Source organism: Phoenix dactylifera, chromosome 7, assembly GCF_051530095.1.
Source record: "Phoenix dactylifera cultivar Ajwa chromosome 7, Ajwa_hap1_PhDact_Kaust_v1.1, whole genome shotgun sequence".
NCBI lineage: Eukaryota > Viridiplantae > Streptophyta > Magnoliopsida > Arecales > Arecaceae > Phoenix > Phoenix dactylifera.
In genome coordinates this window covers 2,473,235-2,488,981 of record NC_143196.1, presented here as the reverse complement: position 1 = coordinate 2,488,981, position 15,747 = coordinate 2,473,235, and the positions used below count along the sequence as shown (strand labels likewise).

Here is a 15,747-nt window from a genome sequence, read left to right as displayed (position 1 = left end):
TTGACTCTAAAATTATAAAAAACAATTGATTGTTCTTTTCTTTGTTGTCTTTAGGGTTATCCACCAGTGAGGGCATCAGAATTTGAGAAACTAAGAACAACTGCCCAAGCAAATGCTTGCAAAGTAACAACCAAATGGTTTGGCTTTTATCGCATATGGAGAGCAAGTAACAGGATATTTGACAGAGTTGAGCTTTCTTTACCTTCATATTCCTTTGAATCCCAGGTTAGTGGTACAAATCATTTTATTTTTAATTTTTTCGTACTCTGACTTTTCAAGCTTTTGCTCAATTTTTGGGTACCATTCTTTCAAATGGTTATGCAGGCAGCTTGGATACGGATTCCTCCGTCAGTAAAGACAGCTGTGGAGATGCAGAACCTTCCATTTCGTGCAGGGATGCATGCTGCTTCCCATGCTCTCCTCAACGTAGTTCCATTGTAAGTTCTTGTCACTTTGTTGTCTAGAGCCAGTTCGATTGTTTAATACTAGCAGGGTGATCGATAAGCTGTAAATTTATCAGATGGTTGGCCTAAATTAGGCCACTTGCCCTTGATAAGATGAGTTGCTGGTTCTCTTTTTTCCAGTGCATCCCTCAGACTGTAGGAACTGACAGCTTGCCGGGTTTCTTCTACTAATTATGAATAGAACTTTCATTTTTAAATATTAATTTAGGAACATACAAGTTCTACATTTGCATATATGCTGCAGTTTATTATTTAAGCTTGCATTTTGTCTGATATGCGCTATACCATATGAATGTAATGGCTATGCATATTTTATATGTAGGCATATGATGTGCAACACTTCCGACTTGGGTACTGAGTGTGCAAATCCCCATGAAACTCGTGCTATTCCTGAAAGAATTTTGTTGTATGATCAACATCCTGGAGGTATTGGTATTACAGCACAGGTAAATATTGAAGTCTAAGTCCCGATAATATGAATGCTATCTGAGGATGATAGTGTTATTTTGATGATTAACAAGCAATTATCTAGAGCTTGCTATAAGTTAAATTGATACTTCATTTATAAGTTCATTACTCTCAGTATATTTGTTTAATTGAAAATATATATATGGTCTTGTTCATTTGGATGGATCTAATCTTGAGAATGCAGCAAAGTGTGAATTGAGTCGACCCATAGGTTGATTGGGTCGACCCCGGGACTTAAAAGAATCATCTGGCACACTCCTGCAAAAACAGCACAAATGAACAGTGAGTTGGGTCGACCCAAGGTAGGCATGAGTCGACCCAACCTCCAAAGAACCTCAAAATGCAAAGGAAAAATGCTCTCTGGATTTACTGAGAGGGTCGACCCACACAGTGGTTGAGTCGACCCAAGCTTGAGTCGACCCAAACCCTGAGAGGGTCGACCCAAAGGCAAGACAGAAAGACAGACAGAAAATGGTTCTCTGAAATTACTGAGAGGGTCGACCCAAGAAGAAGTTGAGTCGACCCAAGTGAACTTTGAGTCGACCCAAACCCTGAGAGGGTCGACCCAAATGGAAGACAGAAAGACAGACAGAAAATGGCTCTCTGGAATTACTGAGAGGGTCGACCCAAGAAGAAGTTGAGTCGACCCAAGTGAACTTTGAGTCGACCCAAAGAATGGTTGGGTCGACCCAAGTGAAGGAAGTTTGAAATTCATGTTTCTGTGTTCTCTGAGAGGGTCGACCCAAGGAATGTTTGAGTCGACCCAAGGCCAAGTTGGGTCGACCCAAGGACAGGTTGAGCCGACCCAAACACGGGCTGAACAGTAACGGCTAGTTCTGCAGATGTACTTTTTGTCCTTCCCAAGGCATGTAACGGCTAGTTTTTCAAATCTGACCAATGGGGCTTGTCCAAGGAAGGTTGAAAACTATTTAAAGGGGCACTATTCATAAGAATAAATAACTTTTGAGTGGGAAATCAAAGTATACACAAGAAAACCAAAGAGCCCTAATCTTCTTCATCAAGAGCTTCATTCAAAAATCAAAGAAAGGGATTGAGCAGATTCAAAGAGGCATCAAGAGCTCCTTCCCCCATTGAAGAGTGAAGCTTCCTTGACAAAGAAGAGCCAAGCGACTTCAAAGCGATAATTTCTTTCTAACTCTTCTTCATTGCTCATATTGTTCTATATGCTCATTTAGGAGTTTAAATCTTTTCTTCTCATTTGTTTGAATACTTTGTAAAGGTTCGTTGGTGAGCCCGCAAAACCAACAAAGGTTTTTGGTAAACCCGGAAAACCAAAGTTGTAAAGGTTCGTTGGTGAGCCCGCAAAACCAACAAAGGTTTTTGGTAAACCCGGAAAACCAAAGTTGTATAGGTTCGTTGGTGATCCCGTAAAACCAACAAGGTTTTTGGATTGTGAGCCCGGAAAACAATCCAACTGTAATCCGCGAGATTATAGTGAATTCCCAAGGGTACGCTTGGGGAGTGGACGTAGGTGCTAAGGAGAGCACCGAACCACTATATATTGTTGTATTTAGATTGTGTTTGTGCTTTCATTCTCTCTTGCTTTACTTTCTATTCTTGCATTAGTTTAACTCACTCTAATAACCTAAGTAAGCATCCATCGCAGTTAACTAAGAAAGTTTTAAAAGCACTAAAGTAAAGAAGAAACCAATTCACCCCCCCCTCTTGGCTTGTCACCTTGGGCAACAAGTGGTATCAGAGCAAGGTGCTCTAATAGTACTCATTGATCTAACAATCAAGAGTTAAAGATCATGACAACCCAAGTGGGATGTGCAATGAGTGAGGGACAATCCACAAATAGACCTCCTCTATTTAATGGCACAAACTACACATATTGGAAAGCCAGAATGAGGATATTCATTCAAGCTTCAGATTATGAACTATGGCAAATCATCACTAGAGGACCTCACACACCCACACTTAACATAGAGGGCACTATCATACCCAAACCAGAAATGGATTGGAATGAAAATGATAGAAGATTAGCACAGTTAAATGCAAAAGCTGTAAATATACTTTACTGCTCTTTAGATGTAAATGAATTTAATAGAATATCCACTTGCACCACCGCCAAAGAAATTTGGGATAGACTTGAGGTCACACATGAAGGGACCAATCAAGTTAAGGAGTCTAAGATAAACATATTAGTACACAAGTATGAACTGTTTAAAATGGAATCTACTGAGTCCATAACTGATATGTTTACTCGTTTTACTGATATTATAAATGGGCTTAAGAGTTTAGGAAAGTCTTATTCTAACTCTGATTTGGTGCGTAAAATTCTCAGGTCTCTACCAAGGAATTGGGAGGCCAAGGTAACCGCTATTCAAGAAGCAAAGGACCTCAACACACTGCAGTTAGAGGAGCTTCTAGGATCACTCATGACCTATGAGTTGACAATGAGGCAAAATTCAGAAGATGAGGTCAAGAGGAGAAAGCCTATTGCCCTAAAGACTACCACCCCTAGACAACAAACTGAATCGGAAGATTCAAATGATGATGAAGATATTGATGAAGAAGGGATGGCAGTGCTTGGGAGAAAATTCAGAAAATTCATGAGAGGTAAGAAGAGATTCCATAAAAAGAAGCCCTTCATTAAAGGTAACTCAAGCAAAGAAAAGGGTAAGGACAAAGAAAAGGAGAAAGAAACTCCCATTTGCTATGAGTGTAACAAACCCGGGCATTATAAGATAGATTGCCCAGATTTGAAGTGGATGGCAAGAAAATTGAAAAAGAAGAATTTTATGGCCGATTGGAGTGAGAGTGAGGAATCAAGTTCGGAGGACGAAGATCATCAAGACACGGCCCAAATATGTCATATGGCCAATGACGATGAGGTGTGTCTTGCAGCTGACAAAGTTGAAAAACGTTGGTATCTAGATAGCGGGTGTTCAAGACACATGACTGGTGACGAAGATCAATTTGTCACCTTGGAACCAAAGAATGGTGGAGTAGTAACCTATGGAGACAATGGTAAAGGGTATATCATTGGAAAGGGTAAAATTTTCATTGCTCCATCTGTTTTTATAGAAAATGTCTTATTAGTTAAAGGTTTGAAACATAATCTTCTTAGCATAAGTCAGTTTTGTGATAAAGGATTTAAAGTTACATTTGAAGCATCTGTATGTATAATCACAAATCCTAAAGATAATAGTATTGTACTTGTAGGACAAAGGCAAAGGAATATTTATTTAGTAGATCTTCAAGAATTAGGCAAGAAAAATGGTTTATGCTTAATTACTAATGAAGAAAAGAAAAATGAAACTAGTTGGCTTTGGCATCGAAGACTAGGACATGCTAGTATGGAATTAATATCAAAACTAGTTAAGAAGGAGTTAATAAAAGATGTGCCAAAATTGACTTTTGAAAAAGACAAAATATGTGGACCATGTTCATTGGGAAAACAAACTAAGTCATCCTTCAAATCGAAAAATGTAGTCTCAACAACTAGACCATTTGAACTCATACATATGGATTTATTTGGACCTACTAGAACTACAAGTCTAGGAGGGAAGAAGTATGGACTAGTTATTGTAGATGATTTTTCAAGGTACACATGGGTTTTATTTTTGGCACATAAGAATGAAGCATTTTCAGAATTTTTGAAACTATACAATAAAATCATAAATGAAAAGAAACTCACATTGGTAGCAATTCGAAGTGATCATGGCACGGAATTTGAAAATCAACACTTCGAGGAATTCTGCACTAAAAATGGAATATCACATCAATTTTCAGCACCTAGAACGCCTCAACAAAATGGGGTTGTTGAAAGGAAAAATAGGACATTGGCAGAAATGGCACGCACAATGTTGTGCGAGTCAAATCTTCCAAAGTACTTTTGGGCTGAAGCTATAAACACTTCTTGCCATATTCTAAATCGAGTCTTAATACGACCTATAACTAAGAAAACTCCTTATGAACTTTGGAACAATAGGAAACCAACTGCAAAATATTTTAAAGTATTTGGATGTAGATGTTTTATCTTAAATAATGGCAAGGAGGACTTAAGTAAATTTGATGCCAAGTCAGATGAAGGTATCTTCTTAGGATACTCCACATCTAGCAAGGCATACAGAGTATTCAACAAAAGAACCTTAGTAGTGGAAGAGTCGGTCAATATTATATTTGATGAGTCTGATAGTGAGTCTGCTAGGAAAGAAAGTATTGTTGATGATGATACAGGAATTATAGACTTTGAAAAGTTGAATATAGATGACGTGCCAAATCAAGATAAGGGAGAAGATTGCCTGCCACCACAACCCCAAGACGTGCCAAAAGAATGGAGGTATGCACATGGACATCCCAAAGACTTAATTATTGGTGATCCATCTCAAGGGGTAAGAACTCGATCTTCTCTTAGGAATTTAAATGATTATCTTGCTTTTGTTTCACAATTAGAACCTAAAACTTATGAAGAAGCTGAAAAAGATACTAACTGGATAAATGCCATGCAAGAGGAATTAAATCAATTTAAAAGAAGTAATGTATGGACATTAACTGAAAGACCAAAGCATAATTCAGTAATTGGAACAAAATGGGTATTTAGAAATAAATTAGATGAAAATGGAGTAGTTATAAGAAATAAGGCTAGACTTGTAGCTAAAGGATACAATCAGGAAGAAGGAATAGATTATGATGAGACGTTTGCTCCTGTAGCTAGATTAGAAGCTATAAGATTACTTCTAGCATTTGCATGCTTTATGGACTTTAAATTATATCAAATGGATGTGAAGAGTGCATTTTTAAATGGTATTATTGAAGAGGAAGTATATGTAGAACAACCTCCAGGATTTGAAAATCATGAATTACCAAATCATGTGTTTAAATTGCATAAGGCATTATATGGATTAAAGCAAGCACCTAGGGCTTGGTATGATAGACTAAGTAAGTTTCTCATTGATAATGACTTTTGTAGAGGAAATGTAGATAAAACTCTATTTCTCAAAAGAAAGGACAAAAATCTACTAGTGGTACAAATATATGTAGATGACATAATCTTTGGTGCCACTAACGATACTCTATGCAAAGAATTTGCTGATTTAATGCATGGAGAATTTGAGATGAGTTTGATGGGAGAATTAAGCTTCTTTTTAGGATTACAAATCAAACAAACCAAAGAAGGTATTTTCATTCATCAAACTAAGTATACAAGGGAAATACTGAAGAAGTTTGGTAATGAAAATCATAAGGGAATTGGCACTCCAATGAATCCCACTAATAAGCTAGACAAGGATGAAAAAGGGAAAAGTGTAGATATTAAGCTCTATAGAGGACTAATTGGATCCTTGCTCTATCTTACGGCTAGTAGACCCGACATTGTATTTAGTGTAGGGATATGTGCTAGATATCAATCGGATCCTAAGGAGTCACATTTAAGTGCAGTTAAGAGGATCCTTAGATATTTAAGAGGAACCACCACCATTGGATTATGGTATTCGAGAGACTCATGTCTAGATTTGCTCGCATACTCAGATGCAGATTTTGCCGGATGCAAATTAGATAGAAAGAGCACAAGTGGCACATGCCAATTCTTAGGAAACAATTTAGTATCATGGTTTAGTAAAAAGCAGAATTCAGTAGCACTATCCACAGCCGAAGCTGAATACATAGCTGCTGGTAGCTGTTGTGCTCAAGTATTATGGCTCAAGCAACAACTAGAGGACTATGGTGTTAAACTAGAAAATATTCCTATTAAGTGTGACAATACGAGTGCTATCAATCTCACTAAAAATCCAGTTCAGCACTCTAAGGCCAAACACATAGAAATAAGGTACCATTTCATTAGGGATCATGTGCAAAATGGAAATGTATGCATTGAGCATATATGCACGGAAAAACAATTGGCCGATATATTCACAAAACCACTGAGTGAAGATAGATTCTGTATGCTCAGAAGGGAATTAGGTATATGTGATCCTTTTATTGAATGAATATGAAAGGAAGTTAGTAGTCTCATGATACATTCTTCTAACTTCAAAAATCCCATGAAACATGAGTCAAATTTATTGTCTATAAATTTCTCACTCATGTATCAATGTCCCATAAGGAGCTTATAAGGATTAAAAGCGAGGAAAACTTTTTAGAAGCAAAAAGGGAGAGAAAACCAAGTTCTGCACTTGGGTCGACCCAACCCAGAACAAGGGTCGACCCAACGTTGAGTCGACCCAAGAAAATTCTTGAGTCGACCCAACGTCGGGACCCCACTGTTAAAAGGGGGCCCGAGAGCTCATCTAGGGCACTGTTTGCCCTTTGTCTTCTTCCGAAAATCCTTGTCCCCACTCTCCAATCTCCACTAGACTCCTCCAAACAGTAGATTTCTTTAAGATCTTGGAGAAATGGGTCCCAAACGAGCCGTAGCCAAAAGATCCGGAAGAGTGAGCCGAGTCCAACAAGAGGAAAGGCGCCCTACCGAGCCTTCTCCCGTGTCTCCACCGCGTGAGGCACGTGCGGAGGTCCCTCCTCCTCCTTCCCCCTCAGTGCTCCTTGCAAGATTTGCGGGGAGGCCGGTTACTACCGGAAGAAGGATCCATTCGGAGTTTTTCAACCAAGAAGGATTTCGAATTTGGGAATGGATCCAAAGACAAGAATGGGAGTATCTTTGCTCCCTTGATGTGGTGATATACCCCGGGTTAGTCCAAGAATTCTACGCCTTCCTCAAGACTGGTATGGGAGGGCTTGTTTCAGATGTTAGAGGGGTTCGGATCCGTGTATCCGAGGAGAGCTTGAGTGAGCTTCTACACCTACCTTGCACGGGAGCTATTCCGGAAAGATCAGATAACAAAATGAGAGCTCTTCAGCTGATCATGGAAAATGAGAACTTCGATTTCTCTCAGAAGGTAATAGCTAGTTCTCTTTCCGCCGAGATGAGGTTGTTGCTTAATATGATAAATAGAATTTTATTTCCGAAGACCGGGAGATTCGATCTCATCTCAGAACGAGATCTTGCAGTTATGGAGTGCATGATTAGGGGGATTCCCCTAAATCTTCCGGCCATGATATTGAGGCAAATGAGAAAGGTAATAAGCAGCAACAGGGTATCATTGCCTTATGGCATGATACTTACATTGATCTTCCGTCAGCACGGGTTACCTCTCGAGGAGGAAGCATTCAAGAATCTGCAACCCACAGACACGTACACTGCACGGTCACTCATACGCATGGGTTATGAGAAAGTGAACGGGCAGTGGATACATACTGGTGCAGGCATTCAGGGTGAAGCACCAGAGGGAGAGGCACCAGAGGGTGAGGATGAGGAGCCTATGGATCATCCTACTGCACCCTCAGAGGCTGGACCATCGTCATCTGCTCCTCCGACAGATACGGATGACTTCTGGAGCAGGATGACAGAGCTCATGTCAGCTCAGGCGAGGACTATTACTGACGGGCTCACGAGCCGATTAGACGCCCGGTTGGATGTCATGTCTGCTGATATCAGTGATCTGAGGCAGCAGATTGGAGCACTCCGGAGAGAGAGGGAGACACATGGACCATCTGTGCCACAGGCTGCTGAGTCAGAGATATCGGCACAGAGTCATCCAGCTCGACGTGCTCCACGCCAGACTCAGTCTCACCAGGCTCGACCTCCCCTCGCCACGTATGCTAGGAGGATGAGGACTAGATCCCAGCCATTAGATTCCCCCTAGGCTGATCTTAGTATCTATGTTTAGAGCCTAGGCTAGAAATCTAGTTCTCATATGTATCTTGCTTTTTCTCATATGTATTTTGCTTTTGCCTTATATCTTTAAATCTTGATTGAGGAACATTGTACTTATCTTTATTTTGGGCATTATTGTATGAAAATGTTCCTATTTTGATCAATGAAGTCTGAAGTTTGTTCTTTATTGCATCTTTTCTCATATATATGTTTTTTGATGATAACAAAAAGGGGGAGAAGAGAAGGAAAGAGTATATAAAGGAAACGAGAAGAAAAGAGTATATAAAGGGGGAGAAGAAAAGATAGAGTATTCACTTCGAGAAAAGAAAGAGTATTTCATTTGACAAGTTGAGAAAGAGTGAGTAAAGAAGTTATGAAAAGAAAAGAGAAATAAATGGGCAAACAAATTGAAAATCATATAAGAAAGCTTATATATCTAAGGGGGAGCAATTTGTAACAATGAAAACCATCAAATCAAAAATTTCTATCATAATTCAGAATTTGGCACATATAAATTCAAAATTTGGCACGCTCCTCTCTCACCCCGATACATAAGCTGAAACTCATATTTTATCTCAAATTTTTGAAGTTTCATTGCTAATGAATTATAAATGAAAGGGGGAGCCATTCAAAAAGTCAAATTGGCAAATTTTGAATAATATAGGGGGAGATTTTACTTATATATATGAAAAGCTGAAATTCAGAAATTCAATCCCTTTTATAAACTGATTTTAAAGACAAGTATCAATAGGCTTATACTCTTTATTTTGTAATCATCAAAAAGGGGGAGATTGAGGATGATAGTGTTATTTTGATGATTAACAAGCAATTATCTAGAGCTTGCTATAAGTTAAATTGATACTTCATTTATAAGTTCATTACTCTCAGTATATTTGTTTAATTGAAAATATATATATGGTCTTGTTCATTTGGATGGATCTAATCTTGAGAATGCAGCAAAGTGTGAATTGAGTCGACCCATAGGTTGATTGGGTCGACCCCGGGACTTAAAGGAATCATCTGGCACACTCCTGCAAAAACAGCACAAATGAACAGTGAGTTGGGTCGACCCAAGGTAGGCATGAGTCGACCCAACCTCCAAAGAACCTCAAAATGCAAAGGAAAAATGCTCTCTGGATTTACTGAGAGGGTCGACCCACACAGTGGTTGAGTCGACCCAAGCTTGAGTCGACCCAAACCCTGAGAGGGTCGACCCAAAGGCAAGACAGAAAGACAGACAGAAAATGGTTCTCTGAAATTACTGAGAGGGTCGACCCAAGAAGAAGTTGAGTCGACCCAAGTGAACTTTGAGTCGACCCAAACCCTGAGAGGGTCGACCCAAATGGAAGACAGAAAGACAGACAGAAAATGGCTCTCTGGAATTACTGAGAGGGTCGACCCAAGAAGAAGTTGAGTCGACCCAAGTGAACTTTGAGTCGACCCAAAGAATGGTTGGGTCGACCCAAGTGAAGGAAGTTTGAAATTCATGTTTCTGTGTTCTCTGAGAGGGTCGACCCAAGGAATGTTTGAGTCGACCCAAGGCCAAGTTGGGTCGACCCAAGGACAGGTTGAGCCGACCCAAACACGGGCTGAACAGTAACGGCTAGTTCTGCAGATGTACTTTTTGTCCTTCCCAAGGCATGTAACGGCTAGTTTTTCAAATCTGACCAATGGGGCTTGTCCAAGGAAGGTTGAAAACTATTTAAAGGGGCACTATTCATAAGAATAAATAACTTTTGAGTGGGAAATCAAAGTATACACAAGAAAACCAAAGAGCCCTAATCTTCTTCATCAAGAGCTTCATTCAAAAATCAAAGAAAGGGATTGAGCAGATTCAAAGAGGCATCAAGAGCTCCTTCCCCCATTGAAGAGTGAAGCTTCCTTGACAAAGAAGAGCCAAGCGACTTCAAAGCGATAATTTCTTTCTAACTCTTCTTCATTGCTCATATTGTTCTATATGCTCATTTAGGAGTTTAAATCTTTTCTTCTCATTTGTTTGAATACTTTGTAAAGGTTCGTTGGTGAGCCCGCAAAACCAACAAAGATTTTTGGTAAACCCGGAAAACCAAAGTTGTAAAGGTTCGTTGGTGAGCCCGCAAAACCAACAAAGGTTTTTGGTAAACCCGGAAAACCAAAGTTGTATAGGTTCGTTGGTGATCCCGTAAAACCAACAAGGTTTTTGGATTGTGAGCCCGGAAAACAATCCAACTGTAATCCGCGAGATTATAGTGAATTCCCAAGGGTACGCTTGGGGAGTGGACGTAGGTGCTAAGGAGAGCACCGAACCACTATATATTGTTGTATTTGGATTGTGTTTGTGCTTTCATTCTCTCTTGCTTTACTTTCTATTCTTGCATTAGTTTAACTCACTCTAATAACCTAAGTAAGCATCCATCGCAGTTAACTAAGAAAGTTTTAAAAGCACTAAAGTAAAGAAGAAACCAATTCACCCCCCCCCTCTTGGCTTGTCACCTTGGGCAACACTATCTTAGAAAGGTTTAGGTGTTGCCATCATCGCATTTTTAAATTTTTAGGTGCTTGTTTAAGAATCTTGTGGTGGGTGAGTGGGGCGCGGATTATTGCTTAATTCCAATTTCTTACTTTGACATTGGGCAATGTCAATGTTTAGAATAAAGTTTTAAACCCGTCCACCAGTCAAGACATACATACGCGTGCACGCTCATGTATGTATTTATGCAAACAGGCATTTAGCGGTCCCACATGGTCATATGTGCTCATTCCAACCCCTCTAAATGCGTGTGGCCACATACACATGCAAGCAGGCATGAAACATGCATAGGTACTCACAACACTATCACTGCTCACTCATGCATACAACTCCATGTATGTATTTGCACAGACAAACCCACACTTGCATGGCTGTCTTCATACGCATGCCCAGTTCCTAGATCAACCACTTGTGCATATATTTCTTATTGAGAGATCCAAAAACAAAATTTTGAAAGTCTTCTTATTATGAGTTAAGTGGCCAGAAAATAATGGTCTTAATTTAGCTAGATTGAATAAAGCTACATGATATGTTATATGAACTGAAATCACTATTGATCATGACAGATTCAGCTCACTGCTTGTAAACGTACGGACTAGAGTTCAACATGTTTGAATGTAACGGAGAATCGTCTATTAATAAGAAATATAAGGGCACTTGTATTAGGCACAAATATAGAAATTAGGAAATTTTATTTTATAGGAAAATTAGAAAAAATTATTTTTATGTGGACTCTAGAATTAGAATTTTATGATGACTCTAGTATTTTATTTTTGTGCGGACTTAGATATAAATCCATTGTTATGTTAATTGGGAACACAGTTTTTACATTATTGAGTTTCGAGAATATAGAATATTGAGTTGCTGTCTCCCTTTGCCTTCTTCTGCGACTCTTTCCTTTTCTTCTTTTTCTTCTCTCTCCTTCTGTCCTGCATCAATTGATCTGATGGTGATGTTAAATTTGTTAGTTACTTTTGGAAGACACTTTGGTAATTTGATGTTTTCCTCTGTATTCCACCCCCAAACTGATGATCAAACTGAAACACTTAATTATAGTTTGAGTGATTTGCTTAGATGTCTGGTTGGAGACAAATAGGGTAATTGGGATTTGGTGCTATCTACTACTGAATTCGCTTATCATCTTTGTTCATAGGTCAACGATTAACAGCCTAACTGAGTGTGTTTATGGATATCAACCCCATACCCTTATTGATCTTGTTCCTTTGCCTGATACCCATGTTTCTGAATTTGCAGAAAATTTTGCCCAACATATGCATGATTCATATATAGAGATTAGGCACAAAATTGTAATGATTAATGCAGATTATAAACTTGCTGCTGATATTGCATCATAAGGCTAAGTAGTTTAATGTAGGGCATATTATCATGGTTCACATTCATCTAGAATGTTTGCCTAAAAGTTCTTTCAAGAAATTGCATGCCCAAGTCATTGGCCCATTTTCCATTATTAGAAAACTTGGACCAATGTATATTTACTTGATTTACCTGGTCATATGAATGTTAGTCTTGTTTTCAATTTGGAGGATTGATTACCTTACCGAGACACCTTGAGCCCTCTGCTTTGCTATCTAGCATTCTTGCAAGTACTTCAGTTCCTAAGGCACCATATTTTCTTTAGCAGCGAGATGAGATTAAGACAATTATGGATGATCGGAGTGTTACTTCTTCTAATGGTGGCTTCCATCATTTTCTTGTCCAATGGAAAGGCCATCCTTGATCTGACATTTCTTGGATTCCACTTGCCTTGGATCTTGAATTTCTTGAGTAATACTTGCAATAAACTCTTTGGAATCGAGTTCTTTCCAACTGGGGGAGTTTGACGGAGGATCGTCCATTAATAAGAAATCTAGGCGCACTTATTTTAGGTGCAAATATAGAAATTAAAATTTATTTGGATATTAGAGAATTTTATTTTTATGTGGACTATAGAGCTAGATTTTTGTGGACTCTAAAGTTAGAATTTTATCTAGACTCTAAAATTTTATTTTTATGCGGACTCTAGCATTTTATTTTTATACGGACTCTTATTAGGGTTTTGGATTGTCTATATAAATCCATTGCTATGTTAATTGTGAACACGGTTTGTATTATTGAGTTTTGAGAATACAGAATATTGAGTTACTCTCTCTCTCTACCTTTTTTTCCTCCTCCTCCTCCCTCTTATTCTTCTTCTTCTCTCCCTCTCCTTACGTCATGTCAGAATGTTTCTTGGTTACATATTAGAACATGTATTTTGCTCTTAATTTGCCTATATTATGATCAGTATACAAGGAAGAAAACCTTGAGAGCATTTGTTTGCTAGTTTTTAATCATCGTAAATGTTGTATATCATTATTGGCCATATGGACTTTTAATTTGGAATCTTGTCATGTATGTTGCACCAATTAAGATTTATTCTTAGATCCTGCTAGGATAATTCTAACTTAGCTAGCACGTGCACACTTGTACGCATGCATACAGACGTGTCCACAGGCATGTACACTCACATAGAAATCACATAGAGAGAGAGAGAGAGAGAGAGAGAGAGAGAGAGAGATTTAATAGTAGTTCTACTGCAATGATGCGCCCTTTATTTAGGTGGATGTGGCCCAGGTTAAATATGCTTCAACTTGAAGAGACTTGTTATGATCCTAACCAATGCATAGGCATTATGGATGGGTTAGGTTTGAGTCACAACCAAGCAGATACAAGACCACCATGATCCATGGCTATCATCCTCAATGGCGCAGTCTGTTGCGGCTTTTTCTCTAGTCTAGGTAGTCCTTTCCCATCTCACTGCTTTCACTCCAAGGCAATTAGGTAGTCCTTCCCATGTAATTGCTTTCACCCTAGGACAGTTAGATAGCCTTTTCGGTGTGGTGGCTAAATTCTAGTCACTAGGTAGCCTTACCCATAGGCAACTCATTATGGCCTTTTCTTTTTCTTGCTTTTTTCCCCATTGGTTACCCCCTTGGTGACTCAAAACTTCAGATGTGGGTCTAGCTCTAATACCAATTATTTTGATCCTAACTAACACACTCAAAATGCCTAGGCATTAGGGATGCATTAGGCTTGGGTCCTGACTAGGTAAATGGCAAGTCTGAATGGTAAAACTAGCAAAACATAGATCATGAATGAGCACTGCTGTGATTATTCTCATATTTATCTGATCCTTTCACCCTATATGCAACTTTTGCTAATTCTTTTTTTCTTCTTTTTTTTATAATGTTGAATCATAATGTTGGTTCATACAGGTTGTAATGCCCAATTTTTGGCTTTATCTAAACATGAATGTTACACGTGCATGCCCTTGGTAACACAAATTTCAAGTTTTGTAACAGGTCCAACTACTCTTTGGGGAACTCCTAACAGCGGCCTTAGAACTAATTTCAGCATGCAACTGCATGAGTCGTTCTGGTTGTCCAAATTGTGTACAAGTAAGGCCCAGTCATCTTCATTCCAAACCCATTTTTTTACCAAGAAAATGGAAAAAGAAGCAGTGTTTATCAAGGTCTTGTGTCGTAGGTGCTATCATGTAGCGAATACAATGAAGTTCTGGACAAGGAGGCTGCCATTGTAATTCTTGTGGTATGATGTTTTATGTTGGTGGAACTTACATCCCATATATGTTAGTGCCCTTTCTGCTAGATCTATAATTTGACTTTGTAAAGGCGATTTGGTTTGTGCAGGATGTGATCGAAGCTGAGAAGTCATATTTTGAAGGCAAAGAGAAGATATTTGAAAACTCTGCTGCAAACTAGCAGTTGGTGTTCTAAGTATCATGGCAAAGCCAGGCAGAGTTTTTTCTACACTACTGCAAGGTATGCTGTGGTTGTAGTTTGGAATTATGTAATCACTATTGCATGCTAATCCTGATGTCAGGGCATCTATATCATTCACTACTGAAGATGCAGACAACCATCCCAGCTTCCTGTCGATAAACCCATGCCCAAAAACTTCTGTCCGGATAGGTGCATATTTTTTGATAGAACGGTGGTGTCCACCCAGTATTTCATCAAAACATGGAATCAGAACAAAGCCTGTGAAGGGAGTCAGAAGACAGTACCAGCGTAGATGAGAAAGTGTCGGCATGAAACTGACTGCTGCTGAACCAGTTGAGACAGTGGAAATTGATTAACATATACCATTGGTACTTGCAAATATGTAGATCGCATGGGGTAGATGAGGTGGCGACTGGTGTAAGGCTTTGTTGTATGTTATATGTATCCCTTTACAATGTGTCATGAAAACTTGTTACATTGGTGAGCCCATCCATAATCGTTACTCTGCTGCCGTTCCTTCTACTTCGATGCATATCATTTTTAGCCAACGCATCGAAGTGTTTTTTTGTTCCAGTGCCTCTGCTTAATACCTAGGGTTCAAAGTGGAAAATTTTCTGATTGCTTAATGTCAATGCTTGTGAATAGAGGGGAGAAACTAGTTCCTTCTCTGATGGACTTCTTTACTTTATATTTTTATCCTTGGCTTGCCTTTGATGATTTGCATCTTTGGTAGTGAGAAATGCAACATATGGATGAAGTTCATGAAGAAGTGGGAGTAGAAATTGACAAGGAAGTAATGGCTATTGCTTATTTTCCATCCTGTTCCTTTGATGAAGAGACTGGTCT

At 39.0% G+C, this 15,747-nt stretch overlaps 1 protein-coding gene across 11 annotated transcripts in view; it reads left to right on the top strand.

The window, feature by feature from the left end:
- Positions 1-15,527, top strand: part of LOC120111105 (UBQ, helicase-c and DEAD-like helicase domain-containing protein) — a 38,677-nt gene extending 23,150 nt beyond the window's left edge. For 3 of the 11 annotated variants that reach the window (XR_015967161.2, XR_015967160.2, XR_015967155.2), the window contains 7 exons: positions 55-225; positions 325-437; positions 787-910; positions 14,461-14,556; positions 14,645-14,707; positions 14,791-14,940; positions 15,028-15,527. Coding sequence is in view for 3 of the 11 variants with exons in the window: in XM_089924156.1 (XP_089780282.1) it covers positions 55-225; positions 325-437; positions 787-910; positions 14,461-14,556; positions 14,645-14,707; positions 14,809-14,880 (639 nt within the window). In the remaining 8 variants the exon portion in view is untranslated. Of the gene's footprint in view, positions 1-54; positions 226-324; positions 438-786; positions 911-14,460; positions 14,557-14,644; positions 14,708-14,790 lie in introns of all 11 variants that reach the window. The other 8 variants (XM_089924156.1, XM_088700943.2, XM_039127577.3 and 5 more) reach the window with 4 other exon arrangements.
- Positions 15,528-15,747: the final 220 nt, after the last annotated feature.